Source organism: Zootermopsis nevadensis, unplaced genomic scaffold (genome assembly GCF_977971745.1).
Source record: "Zootermopsis nevadensis isolate Lab colony 2312 unplaced genomic scaffold, Znev_1.0 Znev_ptg000002l, whole genome shotgun sequence".
NCBI lineage: Eukaryota > Metazoa > Arthropoda > Insecta > Blattodea > Termopsidae > Zootermopsis > Zootermopsis nevadensis.
This window is the reverse complement of record NW_028259134.1, coordinates 10008229-10035118: the sequence shown is the minus strand read 5'-3', so window position 1 is coordinate 10035118 and position 26890 is coordinate 10008229. Positions and strand designations below refer to the sequence as shown.

At 34.8% G+C, this 26890-nt stretch overlaps 2 protein-coding genes across 4 annotated transcripts in view; one reads left to right on the top strand and one right to left on the bottom strand.

The window, feature by feature from the left end:
• The window catches only part of LOC110839935 (calpain-5-like), a 36599-nt gene that overhangs the window by 6965 nt on the left and 2744 nt on the right, over positions 1-26890 (bottom strand). For 2 of the 3 annotated variants that reach the window (XM_022084557.2, XM_022084559.2), the window contains exons 3-11: positions 26266-26394; positions 24692-24897; positions 21570-21762; positions 14370-14491; positions 13863-13940; positions 13032-13172; positions 9902-10100; positions 7391-7513; positions 1693-1898 (exon numbers count right to left, since the gene is read on the bottom strand). In XM_022084557.2, coding sequence (XP_021940249.1) covers positions 1693-1898; positions 7391-7513; positions 9902-10100; positions 13032-13172; positions 13863-13940; positions 14370-14491; positions 21570-21762; positions 24692-24897; positions 26266-26394 — 1397 coding nt within the window. The remainder of the gene's footprint in view (positions 1-1692; positions 1899-7390; positions 7514-9901; positions 10101-13031; positions 13173-13862; positions 13941-14369; positions 14492-21569; positions 21763-24691; positions 24898-26265; positions 26395-26890) is intronic. The other variant, XM_022084558.2, reaches the window with a different exon arrangement.
• Positions 16012-20464, top strand: LOC110839936 (uncharacterized). Its single transcript, XM_087349268.1, has 3 exons — positions 16012-16489; positions 17037-17230; positions 18478-20464. Exons 1-3 carry the CDS (start codon positions 16134-16136, stop codon positions 19455-19457), a joined length of 1530 nt encoding a protein of 509 aa, XP_087205394.1. The 5' UTR covers positions 16012-16133; the 3' UTR covers positions 19458-20464.

Sequence of the window (26890 nt, the reverse complement as noted above, 5' to 3'; positions counted from 1 at the left end):
TTTAGCCTACTTTCCTTATTTGACATGATAGGCTTGTGGTACCATAATGTTATGTCCACAAAAGCTTTACGACCAATGGATAGATTTTTATGAATCTAAGTTTTTACACCATATGTTACAGACTACTCCAAATTCATTTCTTTTTTGTCAATATCAACATCACAGCCATGCAAACTTCCAAGGTGGGAGCAATACTGGTGTAATTTAATGTCAGATTTTGAAATGTACAATAGTACACCTTTGAAGAATAGGCAACTTTCATTAAGGTCATTAGTACTGTATATGAACAATAATTCAGCTGGGGTAAAATTTTTAGGTTATATTTAGCTTTCTGTACAATACTGATGACTAACAAGCCCCTAGAGCTAGACATGTGAACACTATAAAAATTATACACAAAAATAGATCATTAATTTATATAACTATGAATTTATAATATCTGCTTGCCTATGTATAGGGATGAAAATGTTTAAAGGAAAGTAAGCTTGTAAGTCCTTTGGAGGAAAAATATACAGAAGTAATATTGGCTGAAATAAAATGTACTTTCACTAAGCTTTGAGGTCATGTCAGACAACTTCAGACATCAGTAAATTATACCAACAAAAATTATGTTTTCATAGTGGTGCGTCCAGAGATGGCTGTCTTCCGAGTTATAGTGCTGTGTAGTCTGTTAGAAAAATACCATTGTTTCAGAGGTCCTTGCTGCCTCCATCATGAGGGAGATGAGTAAGCTGCATGCACGGAATCGATTGAAATACAGGAAACTGATATCCAAGGCAGAACCTTGGTTCTGGCAGGTGGATCACCAGACCTAAGGGAAGTGGGTGGGTGTGATGAGGAGGAACAAGAGTGGAAATAAGGACTGTCCAGGGCCTGGTTGTGTCCTCAAAAGGAGAGTGTAGTGGCCTAGTGACCCAATTGGGACTGGTAACACTGTACCATATGCTTCCTGCGTCATTTGAGAGAATGGATGACGGACATCCATTGACTGGCTCAGGCTAAGGCCATTCTCCCTGTTATGTTGTTCATCTTGATGACCTCCCTGATCATCAAGTCCATGTATCTAGATTCGGTGGAGAGGACTGGTGTCCTGGAGCTGAATGAGGTAGCCCAGGTTGATGTTATGTTTGGCCATGGCAGATTTGAATGGATGTTCCACCTGGATGTGGTGCTCACTGACTGCCAGACCTCAAGGCTGTCAATTTCCTATATCTCCAACCAATTCAACATGCATGACTTACTCATCACCCTGATGATAGAGGCAGCAAAGACTTCTGAAATGTTGGTAAATTTTTACCATTTCTACCAAAAGGCACTACAACCCAGACAGCCATCTTCTTAAAAATTATGCATCAAAACAGTTAGTGCATGTCTCAAACACACAGTTACATCACCCATATTCTGAGTGTTTACTTATGAATGGGCAGACATGATGAAAGAAAAGGATACTTTATAACTTGTTTTCAAATTCTTGCAATAGCAAGAGAGCAAAATGATTTTGTAATGGAGTAAATGGATGTATTGTATACACCAGAAAGTATTTAAGTGCAATAAATTTAATAGAACAATTTGTTTAAAACTCTGAAGTGTTTTGAACAGCGCATCATCCCAAATGATTATTTCCATATAGTTTTGCATGTATGAATGATATGCAAGAATATGCAAGAGTATATACAGAAAGATGTTTCTTACCTTAAATTAATATCTGAGCCTGAAAACATACGGACCATGTGACCTCCAGTTTCCCCAGGTTTGTATGTTGAAGGAATGAGGATGTATCTTCCTCTGCACAAATAACCACGATAATACAGTTCGCGTCTGCGTATGTGGTCAACTGCAATGACAGTTGGAAGGTAATGCCACTGCTCATGAAGCCGGTATTTTCTGTTTTCCTCAACCTGGGAGAAGAAAAAAAACTTTTATACATATTTGCATGAAAAGTGTAAAATAAAGATTTCATTGGAAGTGAGATTTGAGGTTTACGTGGCAATGAAGATGTGACACTCTTCTGGGTATTGAAGCAAAGTATTAACATTTCAAAGACACTGTCTCCACCTTCAGGGCTGAGGATGGAGGCAGCATGTTCCTCCAAGATGTTTGTAACTACCTACAAATCTACACAGAATCAAAATGCAGAACATTACATGATGAGAAAGTCATGTCTGCCCATCCCCATGCATGTTTCATTTCTGAAAATATGAAAGATTTTGGAAGAGGAAATTAATTTTTGTCCAGTATAACCTCTATTTTTCATCTAGCTCATATCAAACTAAACTCTTTCAAGATGTCTCATTGTCTCCCTACCAAAAATGCCACATGACATAAAATGTACTTATTAAGTATAAAAACTTTATTTTCAATGTTTTAATGCATTACATTATTGACAAAATACAAGAAAAAATAATTCCTACCACCATGTATAATTATTTGTACTGTGATTAGTGATGGGCACAACTAAATAAAGCTACTAAATAATTAAATTGTCAAAAACTATGGTACAATTTGCATATTTAACAAACAATAATATGTATTTGCTTTGCAACCAAATGATTCTATAATTGCTGCTGAATCATATTCCCTATATTCTGTGGTAAGACACGCTGGATTCTTCAACTATAGTGTGAATCCTACTGGCTGTGCCAGCTACTAGCAGAAGTTACTATACTTCTGTATCTTGGAAATAACATGAAAGCGCTGTTTCAGTTCTTTCCTTTTCAGATAACTAATTGAATTCATAGGTTATGTTGCACTTCTCTTACACTGTATATTATAATGTTATCTAATGTAACACTAGCTTCTGATAATTTATTGATTTTATTAATTCGAAGGGAATTTTAAAATAATTTGACTTTAGATGTCATAACATTTATTAGAGAACAAAAATAAATAATCACTTTTAATGAAAAACTTTGTTTTTATTTGAACGAACATTGCCACCCACAACCAAAGCCACAACACATTATAAAATACAACAATTCAAACACAAAATTATATGATAATACTGGTCTTGTGATAATAAGGCGATATGGACTTGAAGGTGTTATAACTGTGAACCTCAGATCTCAAATAAAATTACAGAAAAATCAGACTTCAACTTTCTTTGAATATTGAGAAAGTTATGTACTAAAGATTTTTATACTATTTAAAGTCCAATGGCATTGTGGTTAAGGAACAGTTTGGTTTCAAATTTACAAATTCATTTGTGAAATATTACAGGCATTTAGTAACACAAGTGATGTATCAAGAGTTTTCTGTCATCTTGCTACGGTTGTCAACAGAGTTAATAATAGAATATTAATGACTAAGCTAAGCCAACTTATTATTGAACAGATGAAAATACCAGTAAATGATAAATAATATTTTAGAAACAGAAATCAATTATTTGCAATAAAATCTCCAAATACTACTGATAATGCCTACCACAACTGGAATAAAATTTAAAATTGAATTTCTAAAGCCTCTTTACTTGGTCCACTCCCTTTTGTCTTGTATATTAATGACTTCCAACCCAATATTAACTCAGTCTCATTATCTGTTTAAATTCTAATGTTCCTAGCCTAATTATCACTAATTTCTTTAAATTTTTAAAACAAAATTCATGAAAGTTGTAAAGATAACAAGCCAGTAATCATGTGCAAATAAGTTACAATGATCAATGTATACATAGCATAACAACAACAAAGTTTGTTAGTCTACAAACTGATAATTGCTTTCTGCAAAAATTAACCACACGTTCTGCAAGAACATCTCTCATATATTTATGAATAGTAAAGAGCTATTAAAAACAGTGTATTTTTTACACCAGGTGATTCAAAAAGGACTTTACAACTTTGAAAGTGTATAGAAATTTATTCAGAAGGCTTACAGAATCGGTTGAGGTGTCATTTTGTAGCAAAACAAATCAAGTTTGACTCAAGTTGTGCTGTAGTACCGAATTCCGTCACTGCGAGCGCAAGCGGCAGTGCATTTGAAAATGGCTCGAAAATTTTCTCATACCACAGTTAGACGAAGATGGCCAAGAAGGACGCATTCACTTCCAGCAATACGGCGCACCACCTCACTACCTCACAGAAGTCCGGGATTTCCTCAATAACCGTTTCCCAGGTCGGTGGATTGGTCAAACAGGGTCGATAGCATGGCCACCTCGTTCTCCAGATTTGACACCTCTAGATTTTTTCTTATAGGGTTTCATTAAAGATCGTGTGTATGTTCCACCCTTACCTGCCAATCTCACTGAGCTCAAAGCTCGAATCACTGCCGCAGTTGCAGAAGTGACACCGGATATGCTGGATCGTGTTTGGCAAGAAATTGATTTCAGGTGGGATGTCTGCAGTATCACCAATGGCAATCACATCGAACCAAAATTACTGTTTGAGGTAAAACTTGATTTGTTTTGCTACAAAATGACACCTCAACCGATTCTGTAAGCCTTCTGAATAAATTTCTATACACTTTCAAAGTTGTAAAGTCCTTTTTGAATCACCCTGTATATTCACTCAATCATAAAATACAGATTAATATTTTGGTGTAACTTGTCTGATAGTAATAAAATATTTCATCTATAAAATAACTGTATTGGAATTATGGTAAGTGTTCAGAAAAGGGAACTATGTGTAAAATATTTTCCTTATAAGCCTACTGACTCTATCAGAAATGATTCATTTATTAGCTCTAAATAATTTATGGCATCACAAATATGTTTTAAACAAACTCAAAAACTTACACCATTAATGAGACATAAATATGATCTTCACAGATCAGTTGCTATCTTAGTCTTACAGTCTATCAATGTGGAGTCCACATTGCTGGGATAAAACTATAAAAGCTCCCGCTCATTAACAGTTAATAATTTAAAGTAGCAATAAAAGAATTCCTCTCAAATCATACCATCTACTCTGTTGAATTCATTACTACATTAAGAGTACAATAATGTGTCTGATTGAAAATTTTGTATATAGTTCTATGTTTGTATGTATCTCACAGATAACCTATATGTGTGGAAATGAAGAAATTGGCACAAGATAAGCGAAAATGGAGGACCACATCAAACCAGTCAAAAGACTGATGACAAACAAACATCCGATATGTGTATATTCTTAGCGAGTTAAGTGTGTGTAATTTATGTAATGGCCTGTACTAATTTACTTGGTATATTAATTTGGTAATAAACATATTTTGAATATAGTGTATTTTTAACAATTTATAAATATATTATATAGATTGACCATAAATATCTGAACATTTTCAAATATTGATTTAAGAAAAATTACATTACATACAAAAATCAAAATCAAAATCAAAATATTTTTGTTATTTGAATAAAAAAACTGGATGGAAACTATCAATGATTCATTCAGTTGCTACATTCTGTTATCAAATAAGTATCTGACAACATGAATAATTTAAATATATATTTATTATTCAAGTCTATACACAAACTTTTAAATTGTTGGTGTTAAAATTTAAAATTAATATTAATATTCTGCGCCATTCATCGTTATCTCGATGTTACAATATTGCGCTTTTTACTACTACATGTTTCAATGTCATAGCATCATCTTCAGGTTTTTATCTTTAAAACTATTCTATATTTATTAATGCAAGCTTTTCATTGATTGTAGATTGTAGATTACTGTTGTGGGTGTTCCATTGATCTTCTTATTTTTTGCATATTATGTTGCGTATTATGTTAGTTGTTCATTATTCAAGAGTTTGATGTGCAGTGTGTACCCGTCTGATCAGGTGAATGTCAGTTCATATGAACTGACATTGAAACATGTAGTAGTAAAAAGCGCAATATTGTAACATCGAGATAACGATGAATGGCGCAGAATATTAATATTAATTTTAAATTTTAACACCAACAATTTAAAAGTTTGTGTATAGACTTGAATAATAAATATATATTTGAATTTAAAACACAAACATGACGCATCTAAACTATAAAAATGAATAATTTAACAGTACCCATCACTAAACTTGATTAGCCTTGCAATAGATTGTAACAATAAATGAACATCAAGGCCAATGAGATATCAAAATCACAAAGAATGCACTAGGAATATATGTATAAATGGACAAATCCTTCCATTCTTGTTCTCCATAAGAAGGAAATAAGCAGGTTCTTAAAATAATAATTTATCACACATTACAGTGCAAAAGCTAGAGACATAACAAAAAAATCCCATTAATTAACAATTACACACAGTCAGCAGTAACAGCATGTCAATGTTAAACACAGCCCAACCTTGTTGATGTAACATTTCCCCACAGGCATAACCATGTTTTTCTGGAATGGGATAGTATGATGCAATGCTGCCGCCAGATACAGACCTTATCAGATCCAGGCTTTCTGGCTGCACCATTATTGGTAACTCACATATCCAGGCTGAGAGCAGTTTAGTATTAAAAAGGTATATAGTATGCAGCTGAACAATACATTTTCATCTATGACAGTTATGTAAAAAATTATGTCAGGGAATTTCAATAAAATGTCTGTGGTGCTCATATTCCTGCAAGGTCTACAATTCGTTATTTGTTTAATAAATTCAGAATTAATTGTTTGGTACTGGACAAAAAATAAAAATAAGACATCACATATTGACTAAAGAAAAACTTAATGATATTGGTACATGATTGGAGCATTCAACAAGATCACTGATGCAACTAGCCCAGCAAGATGACATTTCAGTAACCTCAGCAAGAACACTACATAACTGCTGAATTTCTTTATGGATACAATTAACTTTGATAGCTATATCAATTTAATTTTGAACAGGTTTTCTCCAGAGTTAACACAGAAAGAAAAATTGTAGGGTTACTTTCAACAGGACTCAGTAACAGAATAAATAACCTGTAACTCCATAGCCGCAATAAGCAACATGTATGGTGATAGAGTTATATCTGGAAAGAAATATAGAGAATTTCCCTAGCAGATATACAACATGTAAACCAGAGTGTGTTCTCGCATTGCAATGCATGTTCATGAGCATAACACTGTCCCCAAACTAGTAAGTAAAGCTCAAAGCCTACTTTGTTTCATTTTACTGCATTCACAATGGATTGGTTTGTGAAAAGACATGAAGCATGACAGCATGCTAGGCAGTCAAAATAAAAACAAATAAAAAAACTTCTATAAAACCTTAAAAACTTAAATGTAATACTTCATACTTATATCTAACATAAACATAGTATCCAACTTCCTTTATAACCATCAGTTACTGACATCAAGAAATAAATATACTACAAGTTTCTAAATCTGAAATGACAAAACATCTGTTTCCTGCTAGTGCAAGAGCCTAGAAGCAGTGCCTTCCCACCATGAATTTGTAAGTGACCATGTTACAGTACAAGAACAAAGAATTCAGCATGTCCTATATCTGTATCTCACTTTTATGACTATAAAACCTATGAGATGACGCTGCAGTCCAGACGTTTCAAAAGGTACCGCAGGACAGTCCTGCAGCATCTGTATGACAATTTCTTCTTCATCCTTCTTTACATCAAACATGTACTGAAACATCACACAACATAACAAATCAGCATGATAAATAAATTATCTTTTTAAAACAACATGAGCAATGCAACAACAAACAATCAGTGTTTCTGCATGCCTGCGATCAGACACTACTTTCTCTGTCAACCATCTAAACAAATAGACTCATACATGATGAAGACACTACAAGTGCCCATGATGCTGAGGCCATAGGCTCCTTGAATGTTTTAAACAAATACTCTCTGTGTGAAAACAAAGTGTTCACTAGGTCTAAGGATTAGGACATGGGAAACAGAAAGGCATCACATACATGTTTACCAATATAAATCCTATAAAAAATCCTCATGCATACATATTTTAATCAATGTAACATGTTTCTTAGGTATTCTGAATTCAATTAATGTGTTATACAGTTCTTTTCTTATAAAATGAATCACAGGCATTTTGAAATATATAAACAGCTGAATTTCTGATCCAGTATGTTTTCATAAATGAGTATTTTTTTATATCCGTCAAATGCAAAACATTTTATTAACTGCTGACCTATTCCAAAGAAATTCCAAAAAAATCACTAATAATTCCATTACATGAATGGTGCCAAGAGAATATTTTACACAAAACTGCTAGGAGATACTCTTTGGAATTACTGCACTCAGTATTTCCTATGCTTTATAAATATAAACAACTGATTACAATGTACTGATGACCATAACTACTCGGTGAACTTCATAACAGAGAGGATAAATCTGGCAGCAAGATTATTTTGTGGAGTAATTATATAGTAGTTTTGGTTTTAGAGAGTAACTGTTTCATAAGAGGTGAGAAATGTATACAAACACCATACAAAATCTTCCCAAAACACACAAATATCAGAGATTATGGCCCCATACATTTATCTTTAATTGTATGACAGAAATAATAAGCAGTATTTTAATATCAAAGGTCATAAACATAATACTGTAATGGCAATTTTAACACAGTATATGCTTCTAGATCTGAACCATCATTATGTTATTGCACAAACAACTTCTTTGAAAAATATCTAGTCTTTCAGGAGGGCCAAATAACATGCAATTTTTCCCAGTATTTTTCATTATATTTATGCACATTCTTCATGCTATCTCAGAACATCCTCAACAACCTACAACACAGTACGGACCATTCTAAGGCTGGGCCCACACGACCGTACAAAGTACGTCCATAGTAACGCACATCGTGACGTCCATCATAGAATTATGATTTATAAGTACAGACAACACTATTTTTTTTTCTAAATCCTTTCAAGCTGCCACGGTAATTGGCACTCGTGAGGTGTCCTCACCTACATCCGTTGCAACGGACGTACTTTGTACGGTCGTGTGGCCCCAGCCTAAGCAACCATCTGTCATGCACTCACTGTCACGACAACGCATCTTGATGCACGTCAGGTTTCTACAATTTCCTGTGAACATGTCTGTATTTTGGAATGGTGCACTGTGTAGTCTAGTAAATGCTGACTAATGTTTCAGAGGAGCTTACTGCCTCCATCTTCAGGGCCCTGAATATGGAGGCAGTAAGCTCCCCTGAAATACTGTTCTATATCTACCACATTACATAGCATAACTTCCATGAACACAGCCGTCTTCATACTCATCACCGTGAGAAACTGAAATCTCATCTACAATTTCTTTAATTACTGTCACCATCCGTCTTTTAATTTTGGGTTGACATGTTCTAAGTACCACAGACACTTAATAGTTCAGTCCATCTGAATAGCATGTAAGGGCACCAGTATTGAAATAAAACCAAAGCCAAGCCACACTTTTCTGAGATACACGGGCAGTATAATGAGTGTTGTTCACACATTACCAGGTTAGTGAGAAATTACTTGCAGAGCTATATACTAATAACTGTGATCATATTGACAGTTAATATGTAACTGGTAACGATAATAACAACAGTAACAATGTTTTACACAGTAGCAGCAGATCATGTTGAAAAACCACATTTGACACAGCGGCAAGAAAATATGAGTAATATTTCAGTAATGGTAATAACACACAGGATATAGTGTAAACAGTGCAAACAGTGTTCTCAGAACATAGCTTTATAACTAAGTCTTTAAATTATTGAAGTATCAATTTATAGTTATGACTTCATTTTTTAAAATGTTGTTTTCCTTAAAAAAGTAACTAAAAGCAAGAATTTAAATGAGCAACCACGCAGCTGGTAATCATTGTGTTACAGTAGCCATTAAATTTTATTAGTGTTTGTTTAATGAATAACATTTACTATACAAAAAATAGTAATGGTCTTATACTTCCAACTGAAGTACACAATTCCATCTCTTTACCATAAATAAATGGTACATTTTCTCAATAGAAATAGGATCTACAGGAAACAATTCAAAATGAAATGTATGTATACCTGTGGGTTCCTCAGATATGTATATGTAAATGTGGGACCACCACCACTTCTGTCCTGTGAGGTTCCTTTTGCCCCTACACTCCATTCCCCCTTTATAACCATTTCACACCATGTTTTTGAGACTGTGAATATGTTGGTATTAAACAGTCTGCAGATGATAAGCTCATTGAAGTTACTCACAAAGTCTTCCAGAGGCATCCTAAAACAACAAATTCCAAGTGTCAGAGATTAATTTTGAAACACAATGTCTGACTTTGCTTGTTCCACTCATAATATCAAATACATGGAAACATTATTCAGATATTACATAGTGTTGTTTTGCCTTGTGACTCAGTACTTTTCATTAAATGTGAAGGACATAAATGTGGTATAAGCTCCATAAAACAAACAGTAATTTACCAAAATGTTCATAAAACATTTCAATATATAGGATTAAAATATGTCCACTTCCTCAAATTGAATTTGAAGAGTCTGTATATCTAACAATGAAAATGGAAGTGCAATACAAACTACAGCCAATGGTAACATTTTTGGAAGTTTTTGAAGAACTCACCTATGTACTTTCATGTAACATATGAGTCTTTTTTATTTCATAACAAGGTAAAAAGATATCAACAGCATACAGACAACTCACTAAACAGAGAAAGCTCTAGGAATTACAGAATTTCTCCCAGTCCATGTACATATTTCCAATAAGGTACCCATGTTTAAGATAAGCTACAATACAAAATTATTATAAAATACTGAAAAACTTGGGGATTATTTTCTATAAGTAACACACTAACTGACTAACCACTCACTACATACATCAGAGTCCTTCTTGAGAAATCAAGTCACTCAGCTAGTGTGATGTATGAGGCGCGTCCCAAAAGTAAGTTTCCCTGGGGCCGTTTACAGAAACAAAACACAATTTCATGGAAATATTTATTGCAACAGATACAGCAAGTGTCCAGCTATTTTTCAACATATTCGCCACCGGAATTGAGACATTTGTCATACCGTGGGACCAACTTTTAATACCTGTGTCGTAGAAGTCTGCCGCCTGGGATTGGAACCACTGTGTGACAACCATCTCCGCCTCTCTGTCATTCTTAAAACGCTGACGCTGACCGGACAGGAATTTCTTGAGGTGTAGGAAAAGATGGAAATCACTGGGAGCGAGGTCCGGGCTGTAGGGTGGATGATTAAACACCTCCCAGCTGAACTCCTGCAGGAGACTTGCTGTCCGTCGAGCCGTGTGCGGCCTAGCGTTATCGTGCAGGAAGACAATACCGGCACTAAGCATCCCGCGCCGCTTGTTCTGAATGGCCCGTCGCTGAAAATTGTCTGCACCAGCGACGCACCATCTGCTTGCTCATAACGTTAGGCCCATAGACCCGGCACAGCTGACGATGAATTTCGATCGGCGCTATGCTCTGTGCATTCAAAAACTTTATCACTGACCGCACTTCACAGTCGGCGGGAGCTGGAATAAGAACCTCCATCTTCAACAGCTACAACGATGCTTAGTGCTGGTATTGTCTTCCTGCACGATAACGCTAGGCCGCACACGGCTCGACGGACAGCAAGTCTCCTGCAGGAGTTCAGCTGGGAGGTGTTTAATCATCCACCCTACAGCCCGGACCTCGCTCCCAGTGATTTCCATCTTTTCCTACACCTCAAGAAATTCCTGTCCGGTCAGTGTCAGCGTTTTGAGAATGACAGAGAGGCGGAGATGGTTGTCACACAGTGGTTCCAATCCCAGGCGGCAGACTTCTACGACACAGGTATTAAAAGTTGGTCCCACGGTATGACAAATGTCTCAATTCCGGTGGCGAATATGTTGAAAAATAGCTGGACACTTGCTGTATCTGTTGCAATAAATATTTCCATGAAATTGTGTTTTGTTTCTGTAAACGGCCCCAGGGAAACTTACTTTTGGGACGCGCCTCGTAACACCCTGCATTTCATGGAACCCATATACCCATTTCTGTGTTCAAAAGAGCCCATCACTGGTTCCTATAGTCAAAGAGCTGAATCCAATTCACATCCTCTGACCACAGTATTTTAATACCCATTTTAATATCATCTTCCTACTTATGCCTATGTCTTTCAAGTGGTATCATCCCTTCTGTCTTTCCAAAGAAAGTTTTATACACATTTCTCATCCCATCCATGCATGTTACATGTTCCAACCACCTCAACCTCCTAATAAAACTTTGTGAAAAATACAAATTGTGGAGCTCCTCATACAATTTTCTCCAGACTCTCATCACTCCATCACTCTTTTGTCCAAAATATTCTCCTCAGCACTCTTCTCAAGCACTTTCAATCCATATTTTTCTCTTAACATAAGAAATTTAGTTTAAAACCAATACAAAACAACAGGTAAAATTATATTTTTTAATCCTGTTGTCCTTGTTGGTATAGTGGTAGCGTGCTTGCCACCAGACCCAAGGTTTATAGGTTCAAACCCAGCCGAGGACGATGGAATTTTAAGGGTGATAAAAATCTGTAGCACAACACCCTTTGGGGGGGGGGGGGATCAAGCCGTCAGTCCCATGCTGTTCATGGCACGTAAAGGATTCTGATAAGCAAGAAAGAGATGCTTGATAAGCAAAATTCAGTGGCCATGTTTCTCACCCGTCTCTCCTGCTTCACTACCAGATGATTCTGGCAGTCAAATTAGGTTCAAATAGAAACTGTGCAGAGACAGAAGGCTTGCTATCTACTGCTCTAAAGCACTAAAAAACTAACATATGTCAAGTTCACTTAATCAACTGTCCATGGAACAGGCTTTAGCCTAATCCCTGAAGAGAAGAAGAAAACATTTTAATCCTTATGTTTGAGACAAAGACAAAATATTCTGAAGAACTGCGTTATAGCAAGCACTCCTTGAATTCAATCTTGTCTTAATTTCTTTGTGCACTGCATAAGGATTATGTTTTATGTTTTGAGTTTAATCTTCAATGCCTCTTTGTATCCAAATCCTAACTCTCTGTGAAAATTCTAAGAGTGTAATAATTCTATAACAACATTCTACGATAAAATAAACCAAGGAAGAGAATCCAAAACCATTTTCACATAAAGTCTAATACAGTAACAAACATTACATCAAAGTTATAAAGTTAAGTGACATTAAGAAATTTACCAAAATTCTCCTTCATGATCCAAAGTAAGTCCTAGTCTCTCTCTCTCTGTATCTTTGATTCTGGACCACTCTGGATTTTTGGAAAGAAGGCGAGTGAGCTGAGGAGTGGAGTATGCATAATCATTCTGCTCAGCACTGCTGCTGAAACAGAAATCATGATAAAAGTTTATGTCAGCAAACAAAGATTTCAGAACTATGATGATGTACAGTCTGGTCTATATGGCACCAAAACCCAATGGACATCATCATCCCCACCACTATAAAAACCTCAAATATCTCATTTCAGAACTATTTTATAATCTCTTTACGCAGAAATATTAGTGTCATGAGACAGAAACGCCCTACAAGTTAGGAGTGGAGCACAAAAAAAGAAAATATGGATACTGGTAATCCTATGGGATTTAGAGACTAACCTAATATTCCACTAGTTCTTATAAATACTTTATTTGAAATGAGAATTTAAATAAAAATATGGCTGCCTTCATACCACCATGAAAACCTGAAATCTCATAATTAAAATAAGAATACTAAATGCATATATTACTTGAAAAATTAAGAATTTTTATATTAATGCATATTTTTATTTAATTTTAATATAACTAACTATGAAGAAGAATTGAGGCTTGTCACAAGAATATATCATAATATGTCACCAGATGATGAAGATTAGTAACCACATATAGTAAACTCAAACTCAAAGTCACATGTAGTATGCAGAATTATAAGCAACACCGTAACAAGCTTGGAAGTCTGTTACAATTTCTGTCATCTTATTTGTAATTATATTATTTTATATGAGGAAGAAATGCCAGCTATCCTGTGTCCACAAACCTTTTGGATACAGCACTGGAAATGCGGCCATCAACACAAGGATCTCGAAGTCTAACCATGGGAAATGTTTCCCGGCCCCTAAAACAAATTTAATTTCTCATGATAATAAACAATTTACAAATCAGTGCTCATTTGGTATTGCATTAGTGAAATAAATGCATTAATTTCACAATGCAGCACAACACGTATCTGAAGCCTGATAGTTGACTCTTTGCATGTAATATTAATCCTCAAGATTTCAAACGTCAGCACAAGTTAAAATTGACTTCATTGAGCAGAATAGGTTCTCAGTTGGTCAACAAATTCCATCTTTTCTGGAAACTGAAAGTTCATTAATAGGTTTAATTTATTCCAGACACAACTGTATTACTATAAAAGATATTTAATATAGGTATCACTCTTATGAACAAGGTAATTAACCTACTGATAAATTTGATCAACAATATAAACTGTTATTAATTTAACTTATAAACCGTACACTGTTAGTACACATGCACTAAAACTTACTGAAACAGTTTTCGTAATGATGTCTCCCACATTTTAACTTTCTTCACAGACGTTATGGCATAAGCACGACCTTCGCATAATCCCACTTCAGTCCTTTTTCCCATATGACTAGAGCCGGAGATCTATGAAACAACAATTTATCCACCCATATTTAACACCTTAGAAATTCCAATGATGACAAACCAGGTCCAACATTTCCATGTAAATACAAACAAGAATAGAAAGATTTCATGCTTTTATGATAATTAAATATTAATAAAATTCCTATTTCTGAGTGACAGCACTATGCAGAAGAAGTCTGTATTGCTGATACTTCAAAAAGAATTACCATTTCCATATTTAAGGCAAAATGACTACGTAATTGTCTCACTTTCCAGTGAACGTCACTCAAAGAATTAAACATATCATTAACCTGTGGACCTGTATTATAGGCATCAGCAGGGATTACTGGATAGCAAATTTGCCTTGAAGCTTAAGACAGTATCTCCAAAATGTTGGAAATAAGTCCTTCAGCTGCAAGACATCTAACTAAATAACTAACTCAATGGAGCAGAGTCCTTCTCAAGAAGCACTCATTCAGCTACTCAAAAAGTGTTGTACTTTTCTATGGAACCCAAGGTTCATTACCATGTCTGCAACAGCCCACCACTAGTCCCCGCCCTCAGCCATATAAATCCAACCAACACTTTCCCACCTTATTTAAAATCCATTAAAATATCATCTTCCAATCAATGCCTAGGTATTCCTAGGGGTCTCTTCCTTCAGGCTTTCCAACAAAAATTCTTACCCCCAAAATATCCTAAATGGTTTTTCCTCATGTTCATTGTGACCACAAAGTAAGACTTCTATTTCATGCATTATGCCATGGCAGTCAGTAAAATGTACTACTGTTAATTGTTTGCACCACAAACAAAAAACAGTCTTGGCAACATCATAAACACTTCACTGTTCTGGAACATTTTTGTGTTTTGATATGACAAAGATCACTCTTCACTTTCTACACACTCCTTCCTTAAAATGAATACTTATAACATTTCTTAATGTGTTGTGAAATATTTACTTTATTCATTTACTCAGAAATTTACCAAAGAAAAGGGTTAAATGCTAATTTAAAGCATTGTTCTACATTCTTAACATAATTTTATTCTACTTTCACTTACATCTTTCCAAACTGAATGCCCCCTCTCCCCACAAATATACTGTACACTCAAATTTTGAAAGGTTAAACTGTAGAGAAAACGTTTGTACATAACAGATGTACATAATTTACTAAGTAAATATAGTAAACAAGTATCAATATCTGAAATTTTTCACTGCTGTCACAAAAAGAATTAAATCCATTAGTTTCAATTTATAACACTTTCAGCAGCAGTCTCCAGTAAAATACCTAACAGAACTTAATGTGAATTTTATATGTTTTCACTTTTTGGGGGGAATTATATGCAGGAAAATACTGTGCAATATATTTGGGCAAATACAGTATATATTATGTACTCATACTGAATCACTACATTTGAATGTGGCTCCACTATCTCTGTTAGGTGTGGCCACTTTTACAAAACATCAATACAACTTGCAATGCCTAGCACAGTACATAACCTTATCAGTTCAGTAGATAATCATATCACATAGATAAGTCAGTGAATGGCATTAGTATGAAAAGAATAACAGTGCAGAGATCTGGTTGCATATTGATATTGTTACTACAATAATGTAATTAAAGCTATTTACATACAATGATAAGGAGAGTTTAATCAAAGTGCTATGGAAATTAAAAAGTCAGTTTTGGACACAAAACCACAAGAAATATTGGGATACACTTTGACAGCTAAACAACAGATCTGGGTATACTTTATAGTGGCAACTGGACTTAAAAGTGCAGTGTATGTATTTGACTTAGCTTCAGGAATTGCAGTTGTGAATGAACACTACAAGGCAGGAGACAATGCTTGGGCCACACTTACTCTTCTTCTTATGTACTTCCCATCACTTGTCTTTTTCATTGTTATTATATCAAGACCAGACTTGTGGGATAAGCAACATGAAATCTCTGGTACAGCAAAGTGGTTCAGCTTCCGTGCTGCACAATTCCTTGCCTACCCAATCTGGGTTATGTACAGGTAATGTCTTTTCTTATAGCACTTTATCTTGAAATAAATGTAGCAGACCATAACCTCTTACATGAAAAGAAAGCATCTTTTTGTATGTATACCTTCACATAAACTATGATCTATCTGTCTATCTGTGTGTTGGGGGGACAGAAACTTGTACTGTGAACCTTGTAATAATTCTAAACAAAGTTCACTGTGATTTCTGATTTCCCATGTCATTTCTGTATTATAGTCTTGGATGAGTTTTTTAAGGGCATTTAGCTTCACTAAAAACAAAGGCAGCTCTTCCAAACTGACTGTATTAATAGGTTCCACATTACAAAAAGATAGTTCATTTAATACCACTTCTGCTCTATCTGTGACTTACTGATAAGTGTTGTCATAAAGAAACCTCTACTTTTATATCATGATACTTTAATGTAACTATTTGTGGATTTTTATTAATGGGTATATAAATATAAGTTTGATACCACAGTGAACTGAGCAAGTCTTAACATTTGAACTCAGAAACAAACGGTTTTTAATGTAAATGGAAAAAAAAACTTTCATTCCCTAGGTACGCTAAACAGTTATTCTGGTCAGTTGAAGCTCTGACAAATGAGAAAGGGCGTGAAGAAGCCCTTCTGGCAGTTACTCAGCCAAGCCAGACAGAATTGTATCTGTTCTTACAACCATTCCTACAGTCAATTCCACAAGCCTTCCTGCAACTATACATCATGCTTGCTCATTATCAACTAGACAAACAAATAAGTAAGTACAATTCCACATGCATGCTTGTAAAAACTGGAATATATATATGAACATAGTAGTCTGCAAAAAACCAACAGATGTGTAGCCTAAATACCATGAAAAGTTTGCAACTCATACAGGACAGGGAATAAACAGTGTTTTTCACCAGTCAACTCAGTACATGATACACTTAAATGCATCAGAGACTAATTCACAGTTAGTGTTTGCTAGTGTTCTGTGATTCCTTTCATGCCTAAATATATAGCTGGAAATTCCTTCTTAACAAGGTGAAAGGTAACAAATTCAAATCTTGGAAGATGCATTAGCTATCCTTACTCTTTAAGATATAATATGTCTTTCACATATTACAAAGAATATCAACTGCTGGAATTTGTAGTATAAAATTGTCATGGGATAAATAAATACGAATGAAATGTGGCAGGAAGCAGTCATGTTCTGCTTCCAATTTTGGACATATTTCTGAGCCAGTTTTATCTCCTTACTATCTTCACAAAATGTCTCCCTAAGATTCACCTTACTGTTACCCTCCCGTCTCTTTCTCAGGCTTCTAAGTGGGCGCTTTCCCTATAAAAATTCTACATACATTATAACATACAAAACTGTTCTTTTGTACTTTGTCCATCTTCTAAATTATAAAGTTACAAAACTATGTTTCAAAAACCAGATTTTGCTTCCATCTTCAGGTAATAAAGGGGGAAAGAGGACAGAAAGTCTATATGATAGGCCCCCTGATTGAGCTGTCCAGGTCTGAGCAGTCAGTACCTTCAATGTATGTTCACTGATGATACTGTGATCATTTAATATAACTGCAAATTAACATGATCATCAAATTCTGTCTGGCAGAGCAGTTTGGTTTATTTTTGCACTATGCAAAATAGGCAAAAAATACATTTCATATAATGACTTAAACATTTTCTGAATTTCCCAACAAAGATATGTGTATTTTGTGACTTCGAAATTTCAGAAAATGTTAAAATAAAACATGTCTTTATTTGGTCATTAAAATGTAAAATGAGATCTTGAAAATATAACTGATTCAAGTTATGGACTACTCAAAACAATACTGATTCATTCAATCATTCATACATGCATTGTTTTACTGAAGCCTGTAATTGTTAGATGTGTCAGAACATAAAATTATAGCTATTTATACTATATGGGTCTTTACTTTCCCAGTACGTACTTGTCAATTACTGAACATATGTTTGATTTCATATTTTTAATATTTATCATTCTTTTCATATCAGGTCAGATGCAGGTGTTCTGTATAACAACCTCTCTCATGATAGTGGCTCATAAAACAGGGTCTTTCTTGTGGTTTGAGAGCCAGAAAATTATACAAAGGAAGGAGCCATGGAGTCTAAAAGTAGCTGAAGAACAACAAACTCAACCATCAAGTAAAGAAACAGTTCCAATTAAACTAAAGACCATTGCACAAGACAGCGAGTTGTTAATGCCTTTCCTTCAACCTCATCAACTACCAAGCACTGTACCCATTGGCCTCATGAACAGCTCCATGTCTGTTGAAGAGCAAAGCACTGACAACAAGCCCACAGGCACTGAAAATATCATATCACTACCAGCATATTCAGCACCCCCAAAACCCACAAATCTAGAAGAAATAAAAGTAGCGAAAGTGAGTGATAATGGATCACTTCCTGAGAGCAATGCTCCATCTCATCCAGATTCAACCAATATTGGCTTACCTACACGTAAAATAAAAACGCAAATAAAAGGAATGGAAGAGGAAGATGCCCTTGCAAAGAGTGTAGCTTTCCTCTGGTGGTTCTTTTTTCTCTTTTCTCGCATACTGTCTTTAGCAGCTTGTGCAAACTTTCAGCCATTTGCATTGCTTGGACTACTTGTAGCACATTATACCATCATAACAGGTCACCTGCTACACCGGTCAGGTTTTCCCAGCATTTATAAAGTATTTATCCAATTATGCCTTGGTTGCATGTTCATTTTTTGTTTCATTGAATTCAGATATAAACTGAAAAATGTGACAGTGTTTTATATATGTTATTTTTCATTAATGCTGGTGGAGAACATTGGTATGTCTCTTTCATGGTATTTATCAGATGAGTTGGATAGTTTCTGGTACAAATTTGTATTTACCATCATATTTGGTAGCTTTTTTGTTAGTGTCTTGTCAATGGCCCTATATTTCAGTATTCTGAAACCAAAAGTAAAAGTGGTAAATGTTGAAGAATATTCCTATCCATAGTCAATGAAAAATTCTGTTAATACTGTAAGATGCTGCATGTATATGCCAAAAATTAATTCATAATAATAAATACTATCAATGTTACAATACTAAAATATTTTGTAGTAACTCAGAATCATTAATTAACACAACATCAATCAATCAATAAATAAAACTTCAGAACATCACCATAAAACATACTTAAGCTGCACCATAAAAGTTATCTGAAAGGTGTAGCAATTGGGTGAGTCAAAAGACTATAGTTTTCAATTTCAGTCACTAGAAACACTTGAAGGTCATGTGGTATATGATTCAACTCCAATAACTTTTGAACATATTGGCAAATCATAAGGAAACTCTATAGGAAAGACATAAAATCAGAGGTTTTTCCAGCATCACATTTTTTAAATCGCCATCTTCAGCAATTCCAATGTGGAAATTGCAAATTTGATTTGCATGAAAATTTTATATTGCCAATAGTAAAACTATTCAAAGCAGAATAGTAGAAGAGTTAACATAAAGCATTACACTTCTATTAAAATAAATTCCTTTTTAAATAATAACTATTCAAAATATACCCTTTTTTCCAATTTAATGATGACATCAAACTACTGCAGCTAATTATCATATATGTATAAAATTTTCATGCAAATCAAATTTGCAACTTCTGTATGTGTTAAAAAGTACTAATTTGGTGAAGTTGAGAATCTTTTAGATTATACTGGGACATACACAATTTAAAAATTGCAGATGAATCATGTTTAGTGTTAAAAGTGATATCTTAGATGTGTGGTAACCATTTCTTGTTTAGTGTGCTGTTAATAGAGTACTACAATTATGTATCATACAATTAAATTTCAAATTCATTAGTGATAAACATGGTAAATTTTGAAATTGTCTTCAGTTCTTTGGGCTTCTATAGGATGCCAATATGTGTTATAATGAAACTAAGAAAGCAGGAAACTACATGTATCTCAATTTTCACTTCAATTACACAAGTAAAACATTTACCAATTCAACACAAAGAATTGTTGTTGTTTTCATTTATTTCTCTCTCCCTTTCTCTTCCTTCCTTCCTTCTTTCTTTCTTTCTGTCCACTACTCTTTCATTTATGTTTTCCTTATTAGTCCACTGACAGGCTTAATTCTACCCAATTATCATGGAAACGTTCATTCTCAGATAAACTCCAGGAAACAAAGTGCAAAAATAACATTTCACCCCACTGTTACAATGCAAACTAGAATGACCTAACATTTACATAATTATGTAAATTATCCTTTATTGGTTATATGTCGAGGCTTATGCACAGTCCAACTGGCTGTGTCTGTTGCAGAAGCATACAGGTAATCCATTTGATCCAGAAGTTAAAATCCTGCAGGCAGCCCCTGTTATGGAATTTAAATCCCCTATTTGCATATGATAAAGGTTAAGCATACTTTGCATACGTACACATACATAAAATATTTTGATGATATGCCACTGAAGGACACCCAAGAGCCAGATTTTCATTTGCCATTTCACGTAATGCCACCTAGTAACAACTGAAGCCACTTCATTCACTGTTTTATGTGCCACTTTCATGATTACTATAATTAGATTCTATTTCTGAAAGATTTTCATCCACACAATCCAAAAAACTGACATAATATTGTCATCAACAGTCACTATATACTGTGTCATACTGCTTACTATGAGAATGATGGAAGTTGACATTTTTATTAAGTGTTCTATTCCTAACAAAGATTGCGATCAGAATATTTCCATTTTAAAGTTCACTAAACCAATATTTAGACTACAGTACATGTAGAGATTTGTGTGCATGTGACATCTAGTTCATATATAACAAACTATCTGAAAGAAATAGCACTACTTTTTAATTCTGAAACACTGTTGCCAGTACAAGGTTTGCTTGGGAAGAGTTAACAAATTCCAAATAATAATAATAAAAAAATTGTTGTTACATTGAACCTTTTTTAAACAAGGACAGGCCAATACTGCATTACACTAAGATGATGATGATGCAGTCAGAACTTATAAGTTATGATATCTGGACTTCAGTAGTACATAATTTTTTTCTTTCTTTAATTGTCTTGCCTAGTGTTTGTTAAAAAATATAAAAGTATGTGACTTACAGTAATAACTGAACACATTACAGAATGATCTCTGATTTCTTCCACAAGCTTTTCAAATAATATGGAACATTTGGCTTCTTGTTCACTGTAATCATTTGCCCTGAGATCCAAAGTTTCACTCACACCACCTGTGAAATCCACTAGAGCATCTGCAAGATGGCCATCTGCAAGTTTTTCATATGAACCATGCAGTCTGTAGACAAAATATGAATACCATAATTAAAATGTACACATTCCAGATAATTTTATAGAATGAAGGTTGTCCAAACAAAACACTGTTAGAAAATATGGCCAGTTGCAGGTGAATACATGCATGGCACTAACAGTCAACCACAAGCTGTCCAATAAAACATCTGTTAGAACAAGTGAGAACAGTATGACATGGTTAAATGATGGTGATCCAAATGCAGAATCTGTCCAAACAGGACCAATGAGCCATCACTCGGTTCCTTGCTGTTGAGGGCTATCAGCCAGCTAAAATTCATGGCAGAATGCATGCTGTCACAGAAATGTGGGCGTCTCAAAGGCAATGGTAATGGAGTGGCATCAGTAGTTCTGTTCAGGGCAGCAGGGAAGCAACGATGCATAGTCATGTCATATATGATGTCCATTTGTTCAGCTCCCTCAAGAAAGCAGATCATAAATTTTGGTCAGACAAAGATGTTAAGACTACAGTGGTGCAGTAGCTTCAGCAGCAGCCCAAGACATTTCTTGCAAAGTGGATCCACTGGCTGCTGCATCAGTGAGATGCCTGCCTCAGTGGCCATAAGATTTATTTTTAACAGCCTCTACTTCCAGTGAAGTGTTACTTATTATGGTTTTGTAAAGAACTCATTATGAACTAACTAACTAGATGGCTTACCGAACCCAAAGGTTCATCACTGAAGTAACCAAAGCCCTCAACCAGATTCTGTTCTGGGCCAACAAATTCCAGTCTCCTTCAACTCTTATCTCCCATAGATCCCACCTGACATTATTCTCCCATCTACGTCTAGGTCTCCCCAGCGGTTTCTTCCCCTCAGGCTTCCTGACCAATACCCAGTGCACACCTCTTGTCCCATCCATGTGCGCTACATGTCCCGCCCATCTCATTCTTCTCAACTTAATCACCCTGACAATATTCATAATCTGTTTAAAACCATATATTTTTTGAGATTATATGAATTAATTTACCCTTTTTGCCACTGATGATGACCTCTTGAGGCGGAAATGTGTTTGGCACTAGTGTAAACAGTTTGTTTGTATGCTTATTTTTATATTCTAATACACTACATGGTATGCAAAGTTTTTTGAAAACTGTATGTTCTTCACAGCATATAGCATAAATTTCTGGCCTTATTTTTGACAAGTGCAAATGAACCCTGTCTATGCACAGTTAAGTGATATCTTTCTTTCTTGTAAAACAAAGGGCAGTCAGAAAATGAGAAAAGTAATAAACTATGTAAGATTTGAGGTTTTCATCGCCCTGATGACGGAGGCAGTATGGCCTCTGAAACGTTGGCTAACATCAACCAGACTACACAGCGCAACAACCCAGAAGACAGGAATCTTAATAAACTATGCACACAGCAATAACTTTAAGCCTTTTATTCTGATTAGGAGTGATGGTGGTTACTTGTGATAAGTAGCAAACAGAATTTCACATTTCTTTCCTAGAGCTGTTATGTCCTTGTGAAGTATGTTTGTCTGCTTTCTTAATGCACACCCATTACTCTTACAATCCATGTAAGAAATTAAAGTCTTATGCGTATCTGCACAACATGACAGCGAATATTTTTATTATTTGTAGGACTTGCAATAAATGTCTTTGATTAGTAGTGTTTTGGTACATTTTCCTGTAGCAGAAGTTCACATAGCAAAGGTGTTAATATATCTGTTACCTAATTTTATTATTATTATTGCTATTAATTATATTCTTACACACAATTCATCACAATTTTATTGACTACAGACATAATTCACACATTCTTTTCAGCACTCACCTGCACACAAGAAAACCAGTTTAAAAACTAATGTCAAAAAAAAGGACCTAACACATCATTAGCAAGGAAAGAGCTCCTTCCTTTCTATACTATCCAATTTGCATATTAAAAACTAATTTTGAGGTCAAATGTGTGGATGTGTATCATAATATGCTGGCTCACACAATGTGTTGACAAGACCAGTGGTGATTCTCTGGCAGGTCATAATGGATCGCCAATCCAGAATTATTTTGGAACGGGATTTAATAAAAATTTACTGCTACATCAATAATTTACATAAACATTAAAACAAATAATGATAAGGAAGTGTTCACACTGGAGAAATTCAATGGCAACTGAACACAACTTCATTGTAACTGTTGATGCCCTTTGCATGACACAGACAATAAGACTTCTCGGTTCACGTTGGTTCGATCATAATTCGACTTTGGCACAATCTGCCATTGCTAGCAACTGAGACAGTGCTAGTCAGTGACTACAGTTGACAGCTGCTTGTTTACATGTGGCCATTTCATCTGCTTCAGTATGAAGGTGTCCTTTCAGATACAGATGGCCGGAATGCCACGAACTGTCAGACAAGGTCTGAAGGCCATTATCAAAAGAAGACTATTTGGTCCATTGTCTGAAGCCTGATCTCTGCAGGTAAAGGACTACAGCCTGACTGTGTGTGTATGGTATGAAACGACTTTGTGTCAAGTCTCATCAAAAACCTGTATGGAAATGGGCACCTTGAAAGATATCCAGAATTTAATTTACTAATAAATTCAGCAACCATGAGTTGCTTCAGTACGAACTATCAGGTAATTTCAACTCGACTGCAACTAATGTTTTGGTTGAGTTGCCATTCATAGCTGCTCCAGTGTGAACACAACCTAATGGAGGTAGTGGTGAAAGGATAATCAAAGATTTTGTGGACACTATGTCATGGTTCTTGAAGTCTGACACACCCTGTTCAAGCCAACACAGATGTACTTTTAGAATACCACCAATGGTTAAGACTCCACGAAATCATGCAACAGTTAAAACGGTTATAAAAAACAGTAAAATAACCAATTTTAATAGTATTCAGAATCTCAATGTTTGCAGTATAACATGCAATTTAAGCTACAAGCACAAAATCCATTAACATTTTCTACATACTTGGCATATGCTTTTTCAACCAGTGGAATCCAAAATTCATTTTGTGCAGATGACTGTGTAAAGAGCAGTTCATTATCACAGACTGGAAGCATGTCATCAATTACTACATCCACCCACTGACCAAACCTCCAAAACCTGAAGTGGAAAATGCCAACATAATTGTTGTTTTCTGAATCCCATTCTTGTTGTCTGTATTCAGGAATTACCTGCAAAATAAAACCAAAAAATAAATTTCAAAGAAATGGTTATTAACAAACAAAAAGGATCACACAGTGAATAAATCATATGGCACTTTCTTACGAGGAATTCTAAAGCAAAATTTTACATTAGTATTACTGATCTCAAATACTATTTATATTCTCATACAAATTCCTTGAAACATGATAATAAAATAACTATGTGTCTACTGTAGGATTCACAGCTCCTGATATTTCAGGCTCGGTCACTTAAGCAGGTAAAGCCAGTCAGAATGATGCTGTGCTAACTAGTTAGAGAATTGCAACAACTTCCTTTGAGGGGCATAATGTAAATGTCACTTGCACTCAAAGTACCCATGATTCTGGCCAAGTAATACATTAGACATGAAGCCAGTAGATTTCTAAATGTGCTGAAACAAACCCATGTAACTTGTAACAAGAAACAGCACAGATACTGTCATCAATAAAACCAGAAATCAACAGAAAAAGTCACAAAATATAATAATTTTTGCAATATATAAAACTGCCTATTCTGTTTTACATCTGCTTCATACACCACATACATTTTTCTGTGATCTTCATCATCAGAAAGATCCTTCAATTAAAAAGAAAAAAACTTGCCAATAATTTGTAAGAGTAATATCTTAAAACATGCTCATGGAGTCATAACTCACAATAATCAACTTAATACAGAACAAGTTCTGGTAAGAACCTATGACACATACGTTACTTTAAATACATAAACGCATATGGTGAAGCTAGGAATAAAAATAAATTAATAAATACATTATATAATTATTTTCATCTGAGTATTATTTCCATAGTGCAGATTCTGACTGTGTTCAATTTTTCAAGTACAATTTCAAATTTTTACACTGTCACCAAATTTGCAATTATTTGTATGTACACACCATTTCATATAGAATTTGTGGGTACATTCATGATCAAGCTACAAAGATGTTTACATGCTTCAATCCAATAATCCATTAGTAACTACAAATAAATGTAAAACCTAGCACAGATTCCGCACAACCATCAGGTTGTTAAATTGTAAAATAATTTGAAGACACATACCTTACAAAATTTCTGGGCCAAATACCCATTAACTGTAGCATGCACCTCATAACAATGCATAACTGTCATGTTAGTATCATCGATAGGCCATTAAATGCAGAGGCTGGATGGCCTATAGTGGCAAGATTTTCATAGCAAGTTTCACAAAAATCTGTTGCTTGGGAAGTTAATGGGTAATAACATATATTTCCTTAATAAAAGTATAGAAAATAGTTAAAAATAACTTTCACCACTTACTTGACAGTATACAACATTGAAATTATAAATAAAAAGAAATGTAATTGTTATTGCATATTTACTAACTTTGCGATACAGCTCACCAACTGCAGCTAGTACTGACAAAGCAGATACAATCCAGTTACTGCTCATGTGTCCTGCAACCACAGATTTAGAGTTAACTCCAGCATAGAGACATGGAGATGAGCATATTTCCTGGAAAAGAAACAAAGAGTGCAATTAATTATTTAGTCTTCATCAGTATCTTCTCCTAATGCCAAAATAATAATTAAACAAGGTCAAAATTATAAAGTAACAATAAACATAAATTATATATTCTTAGGTTACTGAACACAGCTGCTTCAATTGCACAAGATATATATTACTGAATGAGACAGGATGATAATCGTGAAAAATAAGAATTTGGAAGGCAATCATAACACATTCCAAGGTACTTTCCAGCATTAAGGAAAATCATAAAAGGACCTTCACAAGCACTTGTAGATATCTGAAGTGGGTGCTTCTCAAATAAACAAACTATTAAAGCACTCATTATTCAAAGGGAGCACTTTCACACTAAAAAAACAGAACTCTTTCCAGTTGTGGGTAAGATCTGATGTGGACACATAAGAACAAACATGCCATGCATGGAAACAAACCACACACTTATCACAGTGAAGATCTTGTAAAATTATCTGTTTACTTACACGCT

What these genes read in the sequence shown, in the direction of transcription:
- LOC110839936 (XM_087349268.1), top strand. Translation starts at nt 16,134, where the DNA reads ATGGAAATTAAAAAGTCAGTTTTGGACACAAAACCACAAGAAATATTG. An exon ending in CCAATCTGGGTTATGTACAG is followed by an intron (nt 16,490 to 17,036) that starts GTAATGTCTTTT and finishes TTCATTCCCTAG; the next exon opens with GTACGCTAAACAGTTATTCT. An exon ending in TCAACTAGACAAACAAATAA is followed by an intron (nt 17,231 to 18,477) that starts GTAAGTACAATT and finishes TTTTCATATCAG; the next exon opens with GTCAGATGCAGGTGTTCTGT.